The 13,848-nt window shown below is 43.1% G+C and overlaps 1 protein-coding gene across 3 annotated transcripts; it reads left to right on the forward strand.

The window, feature by feature from the left end:
- Positions 6,826-13,437, forward strand: LOC109244843 (RNA-binding protein 38-like). 3 transcript variants are annotated; one of them, XR_002070738.1, is made up of 8 exons: positions 6,826-7,418; positions 8,243-8,366; positions 8,910-9,039; positions 9,916-9,952; positions 10,122-10,314; positions 11,308-11,425; positions 11,530-11,614; positions 12,254-13,437. XR_002070738.1 is itself a non-coding variant. In XM_019412006.1 (7 exons), exons 1-6 carry the CDS (start codon positions 7,179-7,181, stop codon positions 11,397-11,399), a joined length of 846 nt encoding a protein of 281 aa, XP_019267551.1. In that variant the 5' UTR covers positions 6,828-7,178; the 3' UTR covers positions 11,400-11,425; positions 11,530-12,074. The 3 variants fall into 3 exon arrangements, 1 of the variants encoding a protein (XP_019267551.1); XR_002070731.1 differs by having other exon boundaries at positions 6,828-7,418; positions 11,278-11,425; XM_019412006.1 differs by lacking the exon at positions 12,254-13,437 and having other exon boundaries at positions 6,828-7,418; positions 11,278-11,425; positions 11,530-12,074.

Consider the following 13,848-nt stretch of genomic DNA (forward strand, 5'->3'; position numbering starts at 1 on the left):
TCATGTATTGGAGATGGCCGTAGCCTTTCATGTATTGGAGATGGCCGTAGCCTTTCATATGTTGGAGATGGCCGTAGCCTTTCATATACTGGAGATGGCCGTAGCCTTTCATATGTTGGAGATGGCCGTAGCCTTTCATATATTGGAGATGGCCGTGGGGAATGAGTATGCGCCGGGTACGTATTTGGTCAAGTCCAAAATTTTAACGGCGTGCGGCTCATTCTTTCAGTGTTCGCAGGTAGTAGCGATTGTTCTGACGGCGGTATGCTGGCGGATGGCTGAGAAGCCGCTTTGCGGAGCTCGTCATAATGACGATTGCTATGACAGAACCGAACCGTTTTACGGTTGGTCGTGCAGTTAATGATGGCTATTGGGTTTCGCAAAAGCCATTAATGTTGCCTATAAAGGTGGGTTGAGGCATTCATTTCTCATATCTTCATTGTTCATCTGAGAGAGAGATTCTGAGGAAACTTTTTCGTTTCGCTAATTCATCTTCTCTTTTCTTTCCTTTGATTGTGACAACATTTGTCTTCAGCAGATCAACAATAGCAGTCAGTTCTTCCCCCGGTGCTCCTCCGGTAGATTTTCCGGTAGTTGAAGGGCCATCTCCGGCAATGGGAGGTGCGGAACAGATGGAGTCCGGCGAAATTCCGTCGGTTGACGAGGTGGTTCCTCGGCCCGGAGGTCTGGCGATTGATTTCACCGTCGACGGTGGAGAGGAACCGGTGGATGAAGCCCCGTTGATGGGGGAGATCGGGATGGCCCAATTGCGGGAACAGGGGGTCGTACCTACCCATGCAAACATCGTTCTTGCTAGAAGCGAGGAGAGGGTCCACACCGACCACAGGGGATAGTGCGTTTTTTACGCCTACCCTTTCAAGTTGGGGTTCAAGATCCCGCTCCCAATGCTGGTGGTGGATTCCTGCCGTTATTACGGGGTGTGCCCGGGTCAGCTCACTCCTTCCCTCTACAAATTGTTGGCGATGTTCATCAAGTACGCGGAATTGGCCCGTAGGGAGGTCACGCTGCAGCATGTGCTGAGTCTCTACGCTCCCCAGAGAGTCCGCGGCACCATGATTCGGGCGTGCCCTCGTGGGTCAAGGGGCCTGGTCATGAGATTGGATGACGAGGTCGACCCTCGCCCTTTCGAGCACTTCTTTTACATCAGGACCAAGCACCTGGTGGCGGATGCTACTGGGTTCCCAGAGGCTTGGAACCATGCACGTAAGTTCTTTAGTGGTTGAATTCCTTTTTCTTTCTCTCTTTATGGTTTGTGATCATGGGCGTTACTCGTGTCTTTTTTGTAGCCGACAGGTCGCCGCCGCCCCCATTGTCTTGGATACGTGAGTGGGTCGAGGCCGTACTCCCCCATACGAGGGGGATACGTACGTGGGCGTCTTTCTGGGAGAGGCAGGTAAAAAATTGATCTCTTCTTCTGTTCCGCTTTGTTTCATCTCTATTCCTTAACCTTGTTTTCTTGTGATTAGGGAGGGCACGTCGCGTCAGGGCCCCTCAGCTGGCCTTCCGTCGGCCTGGTGCAGTTGCTCGGCTTACTGCAGCGCCGGTGTCGCGCTCAACACCGAGGGCGACATCAGTCGAGTCTTCAGCAGTTTCTTCTCCATCACGGACCCTACTTCGGGACGAGGGGCCATTGGGGGTTGTGCTCCCTAGAGCGGAGTCGTCATCAGATGGGGAGGAGGAGAGGCCGTTGATAAGGCGTAGGGTCGCGTTCGCGCCGGCTCCTCCTGTGGTAATTAATTTGGGCTCCCCGCCGGCGGACGCGGAGAGGAATGCGGCTGCGGCGCCTGCCCCTGAAGGCGGACAAACAATGGGGGTCGCCCCGATTGGCTTAGGCTGTGATGATACTGTCGTTTCGGCGGCTCAATTGGTGGTCCCAGTCACTGAGACGGGAGGTAGTTCCTCAGCGGCTGCTAATGTGGGTGAGGATGAGTCTGAATCCGACTTGGATCCCGACGACGTCCGTATGTTCCAGGAAGGCTCCACCAACTCAGCGGTGCGCGCAGAGGGGCGATCTCGCTTTATCGAGGTCCCCGCGGAATTGAACTTATTGCTCCAAGGGGAAAGCTTGGTGTCGCAGTTCGAGCTACTATGCTCGGAGGCCGAGAATGCGTCGCTGAGGGGCGTTACGGATGTCGGGCTGATGAATGAAGTAGCCGTGATGGGCTTGAGGGTATGTACTGTTGCGTCGGTTCGCTTCTTCTTTGCCTTAGTTTTATCCTTTTATTCTAATCGTTGTCTTTGCTTTGCAGTCTTATCTGTTGGGGGTGGAGAGCATCCGTCGAGCCAAGGTCCGCTCGGGGATATTTTTGCGGGCGCTGGAGAAGTATCGCCGCTACCGAGATCAGTGCCGAGAGTTGCGGGTGCACTTGAGGAATGATCCTCGTAGCCGTGCCTTAGTCGAAGAGCTGGCGAGGCGGGAGGTTCAGATGCAGCAAGCACTTGACAGGACGAGTGCTCTCGAGGAGCAGCTCCGCCGAAAGGATGAGGAGCTCGAGGCGGTAAAGAGAGTTGCAGCTGAGTGCGAGCTCCGTGGCCAGGCGAAGGCGGCGGAGGTCACTGCGGCATGGAGCGGGAAAGTGACCGCGTTGGAGGATGAAGTCGCGGCATTGAAGCTTCAGGTGAAGGATGCCTCGTCGAGGGCCGGGGCGTTGAAGAAAGCTATCCGCGTGCACGAATCCCAACGGACGTTGGAAAGGGATGCTGCGGCCTTTAGAGAAGCAAGTCTCGAGGAGCGGATTGGTGTTTTTGAGCAGGACGCCCAGGTCATGGCGGACCGAATCACAACCTTGGAAGAAGAGAATCAGCGGCTACGGGATCAAGCCGCTTCTTCCAGCCAGGCTCGAGAACTTTGGGTCTTTGCCGAGGCCCAACGTGATGTATATAAGAGTTTGTGGGAGGCTGGCGTCGTGACCGAAGCTGCTTTTGAGGGAGCGCGTCAGAAGGCTCGTGAGGCCCGTGCCGACTGCGGTTTTGACGCGGCAATGCCCGAGGCTGACGCTGGTGCAGACGGTGGCGCAGACGGCACCGAGTAAAAAGATGATGATGCATTTTTTCTTGTCTTGTTCGCCGTTTGGCGTTTAGGTGTTTCTTGTTTTTTTTTTATTTCTTGTATTGATCGGCCTTGGCCGGGTGTAAGCGGGGATGACCCGTAATTGACTTTGTAAATATATAAATTTTCTTTTCTATTGCCTGCCTTGTGCTTGTTTTGTGTCATTGTTTTTCTTTCGTTCTTTAGAGTTTTTGTTGCGCTTTTTGTTGAACGGCAGCGTTGGCGGCCCTAGTCGAATTTATATCGATGACTTTAGTCGTGATAGACTCGAAGGCCTTAGCCACAAAGGCAACTTCGACTGTCGTCGGGTCGTTTTACTCGCCGCGGTCAGACCTAGGTCGACCGTTGGCGGCGATGGCCTTAGCCATAATATAGTTGATGGCCTTGCTTTTTCAACTTGATGCGGGCGAGTCTTAGCCGTTATTTGGCGATAGCGGCGCATAGCCTTAGTCCCAGTTCGGACGCGGTCGAACTATCGGCCGCGACAGTAAAAAATGCGGCCTCGTAGTTCGACCGGGGCCGAACTTTACGTGGCCCGAATCTTAATTCGAGTTGGGAGAACTTACTTGAATGGCGAGGGTGCCTACCCTGCGCTTCGATTTGTTGGAGGTCGGGCTTTGCTTTCACAGATGAAGGCGTTTTGCCTGAGTCTCGTTTCAACTGTGGTTGAACTTGCTAAAGTTGAGGACGAAGGCGTCCATCCTTATAGTTCGAGCGAGGCCGAGCTCGTTGGATTTAACGACGAAGGCACATAGCCTGAGTCCCAGCTCAACTGTTGTTGGACTTTGTTAAATTTGGTGGCGAAGACACGTAGCCTGTCTTGGTTCAACCGTGGTTGAACTTGTTGGTGAAGGCGCATAGCCTGAGTCCCGGTTCAACCGTAGTTGAACTTGTTGGTGAAGGCGCATAGCCTGTCTTGGTTCAACCGTAGTTGAACTTGTTGGTGAAGGCGCATAGCCTGTCTTGATTCAACCGTAGTTGAATTTTTTGGCGAAGGCGCATAGCCTGAGTCCCGGTTCGACTGTAGTTGAACTTGTTGGTGAAGGCGCATAGCCTGTCTTGATTCATCCGTAGTTGAATTTTTGGCGAAGGCGCATAGCCTGAGTCCCGGTTCAACCGTAGTTGAACTTGTTGGTGAAGGCGCGTAGCCTGAGTTCCGGTTCAACCGTAGTTGAACTTGTTGGTGAAGGCGCGTAGCCTGAGTCCCGGTTCAACCGTAGTTGAACTTGTTGGTGAAGGTGCATAGCCTGTCTCGGTTCAACCGTAGTTGAATATTTGGCGAAGGCGCATAGCCTGTCTCGGTTCAACCGTAGTTGAACTTGTTGGTGAAGGCGCATAGCCTGTCTCGGTTCAACCGTAGTTGAATTTTTGGCGAAGGCGCATAGCCTGTCTCAATATCCAAGTCCATAAAACACACGAATTACCATATCTGATCCCAATTTCGCCACTCGCATATATAACTCACCTCTTGTACTCAATCATTCCACGAGAGATACTCTAAGATTCTTCTGTGCTGCCAAGCAGACTCGAATATCAGCAGCCGATCTGACGAGAAGTGCTGCAATACTACCGAAGTGCTATCAACTTAATCACATTGCCTCTTTCAAAATCTATACCCTCGTAAAATCACCTCAATTAGCATTTCCGCTTCCTAATCATCTGAACGATCATTCCTCAAATCATCTGAAGCTTATTCTCTANATAGCCTGTCTCGGTTCAACCGTAGTTGAATTTTTGGCGAAGGCACGTAGCCTGAGTCCCGGTTCAACCGTAGTTGAACTCGTTGGTGAAGGTGCATAGCCTGTCTCGGTTCAACTGTGGTTGAATTTGTTGGTGAAGGCGCATAGCCTGTCTTGATTCAACCGTAGTTGAATTTTTGGCGAAGGCGCATAGCCTGTCTTGATTCAACCGTAGTTGAATTTTTGGCGAAGGCACGTAGCCTGAGTCCCGGTTCAACCGTAGTTGAATTTTTGGCGAAGGCACATAGCCTGAGTCCCGGTTCAACCGTAGTTGAACTTGATGACGAAGGCACAGAGCCTGAGTCCCATATTGTGGGTATTGAGTGCTAGAACTCGTTTTGGATTCGAGACCTTGAGCAGTTTACCAATTGTCTTCCCAACCAGGGTATATAGGATGTCTTGAGGCGAATCTCGGCTCGAGATATCTCCGTGCCGGTTTCCGACTGGAGTTCGTATGCCTTACAGAGACCTCCCCTTAGGAAAGGAGGGGGCCCGGCTTCTTCTTGTTTGCACTATCTGAGATTGGAGAGAGAGTGAGGATTCAGATCTTGATTTGAGATCTTCGAGCTCCCCTTCGAGTTTGGCGTTTCTTTTCTTTTGGTCCAGGGAAGAACTACGCGATTTTGCTATGAAATCCCCACAGACGGCGCCAAATTGTTTGCTCAAAAAATGTTACACATCTTACGAGTACAAGACAATATGAATTAATCCCGGGATAATCATAGCAAATCGTAATAATCCGTTGGACCAATTGATAGAAATGAAAACAAGAACTCAGAATTAGGGGGAGAAGCATTAGAAACCTTTATTGATAATATTTGTTTGGTCTGCCTCTCCATGAAGAGGTTCAGAGCCTTACAATGGTGTTTTTCTCTTCCCATAAGAGGGGTATATTTTCTCGTTTCTCTCTCCTCTCACTAGTGGTGTAGAAGCCCCCCTTTCTAGGGTCCCTTCTCTTGGTATTTATAGTTGTGGGCTTCATGAGCTGTCCATAAGTGGCCGTGACCACGTTGAGGTCTCGCCTTTATAGTGGTGGATAGCCCGGGGCCTTTGTTGACCGAGCCAGGGGCGGGTTGAGCGTCGTCAATTCTGAGTGGTCGTGCCACTAATTAATCGTGAATTAACTATTAACGGGATTAGCCTCGTTAATTATCGTGGGGTCGAATTCTGACCCATACACAGGGCAAACTATATGTGTGTTTGTGTCTGTGTAACTTAACTAATCTAACCAATAAATTATAGGTTTAACTTTATATAGAAGCTAAATAATATAAAATTCTTCTGCGTTATTATATATAAAAAAATCACAAGAAATTCCTGTGAAGTATGGTTAAGTTGGTTATCTGAAAAAGAAGATCAATAACATATACACAAATATTCCAGTACGTTTTATGATATTAAAAAATGTTATACTACGAGTACAAATAAGATAAAGTTATAAAATATAGTATTGAACATCCATTTAGCATATGAAAATCAAATAAATGTCTGATTTAAATACACTGAAGTTCTCATAATACTTTGTTTTTAGTTTTATGATCCTATTTTGATTTTTTATATATGAGAGATTTATTTTTGCTTTATACAAGAGATCTAAAAAAGTTATTTTCTTAATTTTAAATTGTACATGAGCATGATGTATAAATAACTCATAAAGTTTGATGTTATTTGTACGTCATGTCTCTTTATAATTTTAAAATTAAGAAAATAATCTTTTTAGATATATTTTTATAAAAAAGATATATTTTTTATATATAAAAAAAAGTAAGATTTTAAAAATAAAATAAATTTATAAAAAGCTACAAAATTAATTGACCCGTTTATCTTGGGAGAGCATTCTCTTTAATTTACAGGAAAAAGGTAAGGAAATTCTATGGGGAAAAAAAACAGATAGTCCCATTACACAAAGGATAGGGACGAATATGACGTATCCTTGAAAAATATAAAATGAAATGAAAATGTCGGGAAGATTCCGCAGACACGGCTAAAACAGCCTCCTCCTCCCTCATCCATCTGCTTTGCTCTCAGCATCTTCTCTCTTTCTCTCTCTAAAAGTCTTTGATTGAATTAGCTGGCTGTCTTTACAAAAACGCGTAGACTTTTGGACCCACACGTATTCATTCCTCTCTCTCTTTCTCTTTCTATTCTCTCCTCCTTTGCACTAAATTTGCGCAGGGTTTTTTTAGTTTTTACCCAGGGGTTTTCTCCTCTCTCTCTCTCTCTCCTCCCCACACTGCCACCTCACTCCTCTCTCTTTTCTTACAATTCAAGTTTCTTTCTTGATCACTCCCTTGTTTCCTATAAAAAGAAAAAGATTTAATCTTTTTTACTATCAATTTTGATACTTTTTGTTTAGGAGCTTTGTATTCATGGCTTATCAGATGAGTCCAGGTGGTAGTAGTGGTGGTGGTTCGGGTAATTCGCCGTTTGTGGGTCGGGGCCCATATGGGGTTGGAGGAGATACAACTTATACAAAAGTTTTTGTTGGTGGGTTGGCTTGGGAAACTAAGAGTGAATCACTGCGCCGTTATTTTGAGCAGTTTGGTGATATTATTGAAGCTGTTGTCATCACTGATAAACATACTGCCCGCTCCAAAGGCTATGGCTTTGTGTGTCTTCTTTCTTTAATTCCTGCTTCTTTATTTGCTTTTTACTCATGTGTAATTCTATTTTCTCGAATCACTTTTAGTAACTTTTACTATTATTATTATTACTGAAAGATTTGAACTTTGCATCATTTATTGGATACATGCCAAAGGTGACTTGTCAAATTTGATACGTTAATGAATAATTTTAAGGCAAAGACAGCTGTCTAGTGGGGATGTTTTCTTGTACGACTGGCTTGGATGAGCTGGCCATGTTAACTTGCTAGGTTCCTTTACAAGGAGTGACACTTTCTTATTACTCGCTCCGTTTCCGTGAAATTATTTGACTGGGCACAGAGTTTAAGAAATAAGAGAAAGACAATTTACATTGACCTTAATTTATCATAAAGTTTTGAGGACGCTTTGCTCAAATTGGCATTAATTTGATCCAATGTACAATTAAGAGATATGTGCATGTTATCTGGCAGTGATTGTCTCTAGCTATATGGCAGAAATCATTCATAGCATGGCATTCTTGGCCCTCTTTTTAGTGTGGAACTGAGTTGAACGTAAAAGTAATACTATAAAATTAAGAATAATATATGTGTTGAAAGAAACAAATTACCTGATAATTGTAATCCAAAAATTACATACTCTTTAATTTTTTAAGATCTTTCATGGCCATGTAGGTGGATCAATATCTGATCATAACTTCTGTGTCCTCTTTCCAACTATTTGCTTCGTTATGGTGACAACATACATTCTTGATAATGTTCAACGGCTCAATTTTCCTGATTACCATTTCTCATTTGCGAAATGCTGATTTGTTTAATTAATATGGAAATTAGGTGACATTCCATGATCCTGAAGCAGCTTGGAGGGCTTGTGCCAATCCTAATCCGATTATTGATGGCAGAAGAGCAAATTGTAATTTGGCTTCACTTGGACGACCTCAAGGAGTTTTACCTTATGGTATTATATTCTCATTTTGATAATGCATTATTTCGCTAGCCATTATCGCTTCTTTTTGCTCCCTTTTTTTTTTTTTTTCTTGCACTTTCAGCCTAGTCATTCATGATTCAAGTGAGAATGGTTGGGAAAAATATGTCAATTGATCTGTATCTGATGTTATCTTTTTCTTTCTTCTCCCACCTTACTAAACAAAGGCATTAAGTGAAGGTGCATAGATAGGGAGGACTGATGCTAATCTAATTTTGTGGAGAGATAGACGGTGCAGCCAGCAATAATCTATCTTTAAGTTTTGAGAGCGTGTATAAACCTTCTTTCAAGAGATGGCCTTTTCTTTTGGTGTAGCAGAGCTGGTCTACCTTTCAAGAGATAGGACGCTAAAGTAACACTGTTGTGCTAATAAATAAACCAAATAAAGATAAACAACAATGGTAATGCTAACAAAAAACTAAAATATAATGTGATAAAGTTAGCATTTTGGTGCACCGTGGCAATTTGACATTTACACTTGTCTTTATCCTCCCTTTAATTTTGATTATCTTATAGGACGTTTGAGATCATCAATGCCCTATCTGGGAAATCCACAGGCCATGAGGGGTATGTATATGGGCAACCCCATTTACCAGCTACCAGTTCCTTACAGCTATCAGCCTGGATTCTCATATCCTCAATATAGGTCAGTACTGACTACCCGAGCAGGGGATCTAATACTGCTGTTTTCCGTGCAAATGTCTAATTTTAGTTCGCTCACGGGGTATGGGTGTTTCTCCGCGTCATGAGAACAACATTCTGATATAATATTCATTAGGAATCACCAGAACCAGCATTTATTTTTTGGGGGAGAAAAAAGAGAGGGAGAGAATCATCTGATTTATGTTTTCCGATTATCCCAGGTGCTCAGTAATGGGAGACACCTCATTATCATTGAGTTGATATATTTTATCTGAGACTTGAAAGTTTGGTGTGTTGCTCATTAGATGAGAGTGGACCATGGCTAAATCAAAAGCTGATATAGCAAACTTAGTATGAAAAGATATATGTACAGCTCTTTTTTGTAGTAGATAATCTCTTTCTAAAATTTTTGTTCTCATGCACATATGATGTCTTCTAACTCCTATCAGACTTTTGAGATACTTCATAGTTATTTCATCTAAAAGTTGCCCGAATTGATGAATTAGCATTGTAATTTCACAACTTTCTCTTTTCTGTTATCTTCATGTTCTGCAAATTTAATTTTTTATGAAAAAAAGGCAAATGATTGAATTTTTCTCTTTAACAAGTATTTCCTTAAAACAAAAACAACAAGTTGTTGTGAAGCAAGAAAGACATGCTTTTACTGTGGCACTGTCTTCTGTTATAATATTTCAGTCTGGTGTGGGAACATCTATATATTTGTATATTGATGTTTGCCTACGGGTCTTTTGATTTGATTAGAATTTCTAGTACCAGCTATGTTGTAATCATGCTCATGAGTACATTAACACTACCTGAAATGCTCGAGCGTTCTCATTTATTATACCTAATTTTTCCTTCTTGATTGGCGTATTGGTAGGTTTCCTGCATATGGGCCAGACTACATCTATCCACAAGTAAGTCTACTTTGCAAAATGTTTGAATAGCATCTGTTTCTCTTTCTTTCGTCGTTTTCTCTTACGAGGAACGTTAAGGCTAAATTTTAGGAAGAGCTAGTGGGCATGTGATTATACGCATCACTTTCCATCCAGGGCTTAATAGCTATTATCTTTGCATTTCATTCAGATGTATGGGATACCAAGTACTGTTGGCACGAACTCATTGCAATTTGGCCAACTTGGTATGCAGCCTGGCAGTCCTGCATACGCATTTCGTGGTCATATGATGCCAGGTCCTCAGATGGTGCAATATCAGAGACCTAATACTAACGGAGCTACAACAGACAATGTTCCTGTCATGCAACTACCATATCATTCAGGTACGACTTTGGTAGGAATTATTTCCTGCGTTTTGTGTGCAAAAACAAAAAAGGGTTTCTAAAATAGAAATTACTTTGGTTGGAATTACTTCACTAGAGTTTTTCATTATGAGCGATGATGTTTCTAAAAAATTTGGTGCAAAGGAATAAGCTTTTAAGTCCCAAATGTCACACTTCACCAAATAGTTGGACAACACAGGGCCTGGGAATCATTCAAATTGGAATTAACTTGATTTTTGTACCCATTATCGGAAGATCTGTTGAATGTGCTTACTAGGTAAATGCAAGGGATTGAGATAGGATGAAGTAATACCAGCACTAATGCACCGGATCCCATCAGAACTCCGAAGTTAAGCGTGCTTGGGCGAGAGTAGTACTAGGATGGGTGACAACCTGGGAAGTCCTCGTGTTGCATCCCTCTTTTCCCCACTTGTGGGATTACACTGGGTCTGTTGTTGTTGTTGATATAGGATGAAGGATTGATCGCATAATAATTCTAACATACATATCAAGACATACAGAAAATGGTGGCTTTAACAGCAGTAACATTAATGACTTTTTGACTCTCAACCATGTAATACTAACACAACCCAGAATGACCAATTGAGATATTGTTTTTTGGGGGGTTTAAATCTAAGTATTTGGGAGTGAGGCTGGTTCAAGATTTATTGGCCTGCTGAGGTTGATCTGATTGTTAATAAGGTACTGCTTACCTGCTTTCCCGAGTTGTCTAGGTGTAAGTAAGCTTACATCTCAAGAAAGTGAGCAATTACTTTTGTAGCTTGTCCTTAACAAGTGCTCGTACTCTGCGTTATCTTTTACCCTCTTTTCGCTCTCTACAACATTTGACCTTAGTTGTGATGAAATTTGTAGTACTGAAGGGCAACAAGCATTACATTGTCTAAATACCTATTATGTGGTCTGAGTCAGTAAGAATGAATTTAAGCTGTTATCTTTTTGTAGTGAAGCTGCTTGATTACCCCGTTTCTTCAGGCATCACCATGTCGTCCCCTCGTCAGTCACAGATTGCAGCTCGCCCACCACAATTCACGCAGAGCAGTGGGTCTGACCAAATGGCAGGTTGAATTGTTGAAGGAACTGGTGTATCACGGTAAGGAGATTATGATACTCCTCTTAGTCTATCTGGCTTTGATGTAGTTTTACCCTGAAGATAATACACACGCTTGGATTTGTCCGATGTTGCTTCAATTGCAGGATGAATTCAAGGATTTGGCTCGCTCTAACTTGTGTGGTAGACTTGGAATATGACCTTGAACGTCAGCGGGGAGGCAACAAAGAGGTAGTAGATCTCCCTCGGAGGATTTTCATCAGTAGTCTTTGTCAAATTACTTGCTCAGATTCTAAATTATATATGTTCCCGGTTTAATCCCAAATTCTCTTACTGTGTTGGGGGTAGTTATGGCTGGATGAATGAATATAGTCTATATAATAGTACTATTCTTTTGTGAATTTTCCTTGAGAAGCTCCTGGCTGTAAGGATACAAGAGAAAGATCTTAATTTTGGGTTTAGTCTGTGCTCTCTATTATTCTTGCCCTTCTGTCACCGTGTGGGACAAAGCATTCTGGGAGAGTTGTAATGTGGTTCCTTTCCATCCTGAGTCGGATGCCCTAATCATCCACTATTGTTGTTGCCAAGAGGTGTACTCATATCTGAAAAGTGAAAACGTTGGAAACATTGTAAAATCTCAATTTTCATTTTGAGTATCTAATGTATCTAGAAAGAAAAGAAACTCCCTGCACCGCCGCCTGTCCACGTTTTTTTTTTTTTTTTTTTTGTGTAGTTATGGGCTCATTGATTGGATGTTTAGTGTCAGTACTGTTCATTTCCCTTCCTTTACGTGTTTACTTCGAAACTCGTGTCTCTTTGGGGCTGTTTTGTAAAAGTATTTGCTAAGGTTTATTAGCATTCCTGTTTCAGGTCTTTCAAAGTCATGGCCACCAAATATTCGAGGGAATCACTTGTAAGATATCAAGCAGTCCAGATAACCATATCAGAAATGATGAGGAAGTGCTTGGACTGCTCTTTTCGCAGTCTCTGTATGGAGACGGATTATATAATTGAATTGACTGTGGGAAGATGGTTTCCACAATCATGTTTAGCAGAATCAACATATGATTCTTTATATATACCTGGGTTATCCAGGACCGTAGTAGGTCGACTCTTTTATTTGATGTCCATTTGAATAGTGTGTCTTTTATTTTGTTTTTTGGTGTTCCGATCTCCGTAGGGCTAGGGGATCGTTATCCAGGACTGTAGTTCGACTTCGTTCTGCGGTTCCACTGTGTTTGTGGTTCCTTCAGAACGAAGTCTCTCACTCATGACCTCCTCTCCTAGCAAAGGAGAATAAAGGTCCAAAGGAAGGAAAGTCGGGCTCACTTTGAGGGTTGGAGAAGGTCTCTGGTGCGAGATTGTGCACTCGAAATGATGGTATAGAATCCATTTGTATGCAAATCCGCAGCCAAGATGTACCCGGGGCATGTTACTGCCAAGGTGTCCATTTTGTTTCCTAGTCGGGTTTCTGTTCGAAACATGCAGTAGATGCGTATTGATCACTCAATTTTCATTTTTCTGGACTTGCTTTTGTAGTGAAGAGTAATGCCAGACCAGTATGTGTTTTTTCTTGTGCACCAGAAACTCTCTAGGAGCGTCAAACCTCCAGTTGCCCCATGATCAGTGGTAGTTTCAGATTAGTGTAGGTTAAAACATAGTTATATGACAACCTTTGACAAGGATTTCCTTCTCGGGACACCAGGATCTGTTGGAAGAAACATAAAAGGATTTTCTATCAAATTGGACGAACAGGAGATGTTCTTGGAGAACATGTTGCCTAGCTTAAAATGTCTCATCAAATGACATGACCGTTGTCCGTGCTGATTGCTGTATCTTCTCTCAGTACTGCTCTAGTAGTTGTTTGTCTCTTCTTTTTCCATTTTTCCTCCCCCCACACCCAGTGGCGAAGCCACCTTATAGGAAGGGGTGTCAAATGACTTCTCTTCGCGGGGAAAATACATTGTGTAGGTAGGTAAAAAAAAAATTATATGTATATGTACTATGTATTGACTCCTCTTAATTTCCTGGTACGTTTATTTTTATATTTTATATATTTTGACTTCGCGGGGAAAATTTTGGCTCAGCCACTGCCCACACCCTATTTTAGGGTGCGAGGTTGTGGAAGAGCCTCATTTTCGTTCCTACATAAACTATCTGAACTTTTAATTTCCGTTAAAGAGAAGGAAGAATGTATCCAAAATTTTGAGTCGTATGCGTATATGAAAGATCATTTTTTTTTCAAATTTAACATAAGGTAATCGGTGATCATTCACCTATTTTTATTGAACTTAGAATTTCTATTTTCTGTCAAGGGAGTAGAATAGACTTATTAAGCTGTAAAAGTTCTCACATCAAGCATGTTTAAATCCTTTCAAATTATTCTATTTTCAATCAATGTCCAGTAAACTTGCAGAAACTAGCGTTGCCCTTAGTTTCTATCAACTTTCTCTTAAAAAGTATTG

Source organism: Nicotiana attenuata, chromosome 2 (assembly GCF_001879085.1).
Source record: "Nicotiana attenuata strain UT chromosome 2, NIATTr2, whole genome shotgun sequence".
Classification (NCBI taxonomy): Eukaryota; Viridiplantae; Streptophyta; class Magnoliopsida; order Solanales; family Solanaceae; genus Nicotiana; species Nicotiana attenuata.

What these genes read in the sequence shown, in the direction of transcription:
- LOC109244843 (XM_019412006.1), top strand. Translation starts at nt 7,179, where the DNA reads ATGGCTTATCAGATGAGTCCAGGTGGTAGTAGTGGTGGTGGTTCGGGT. An exon ending in TCAAGGAGTTTTACCTTATG is followed by an intron (nt 8,367 to 8,909) that starts GTATTATATTCT and finishes ATTATCTTATAG; the next exon opens with GACGTTTGAGATCATCAATG. An exon ending in GCAACTACCATATCATTCAG is followed by an intron (nt 10,315 to 11,277) that starts GTACGACTTTGG and finishes ATCTTTTTGTAG; the next exon opens with TGAAGCTGCTTGATTACCCC.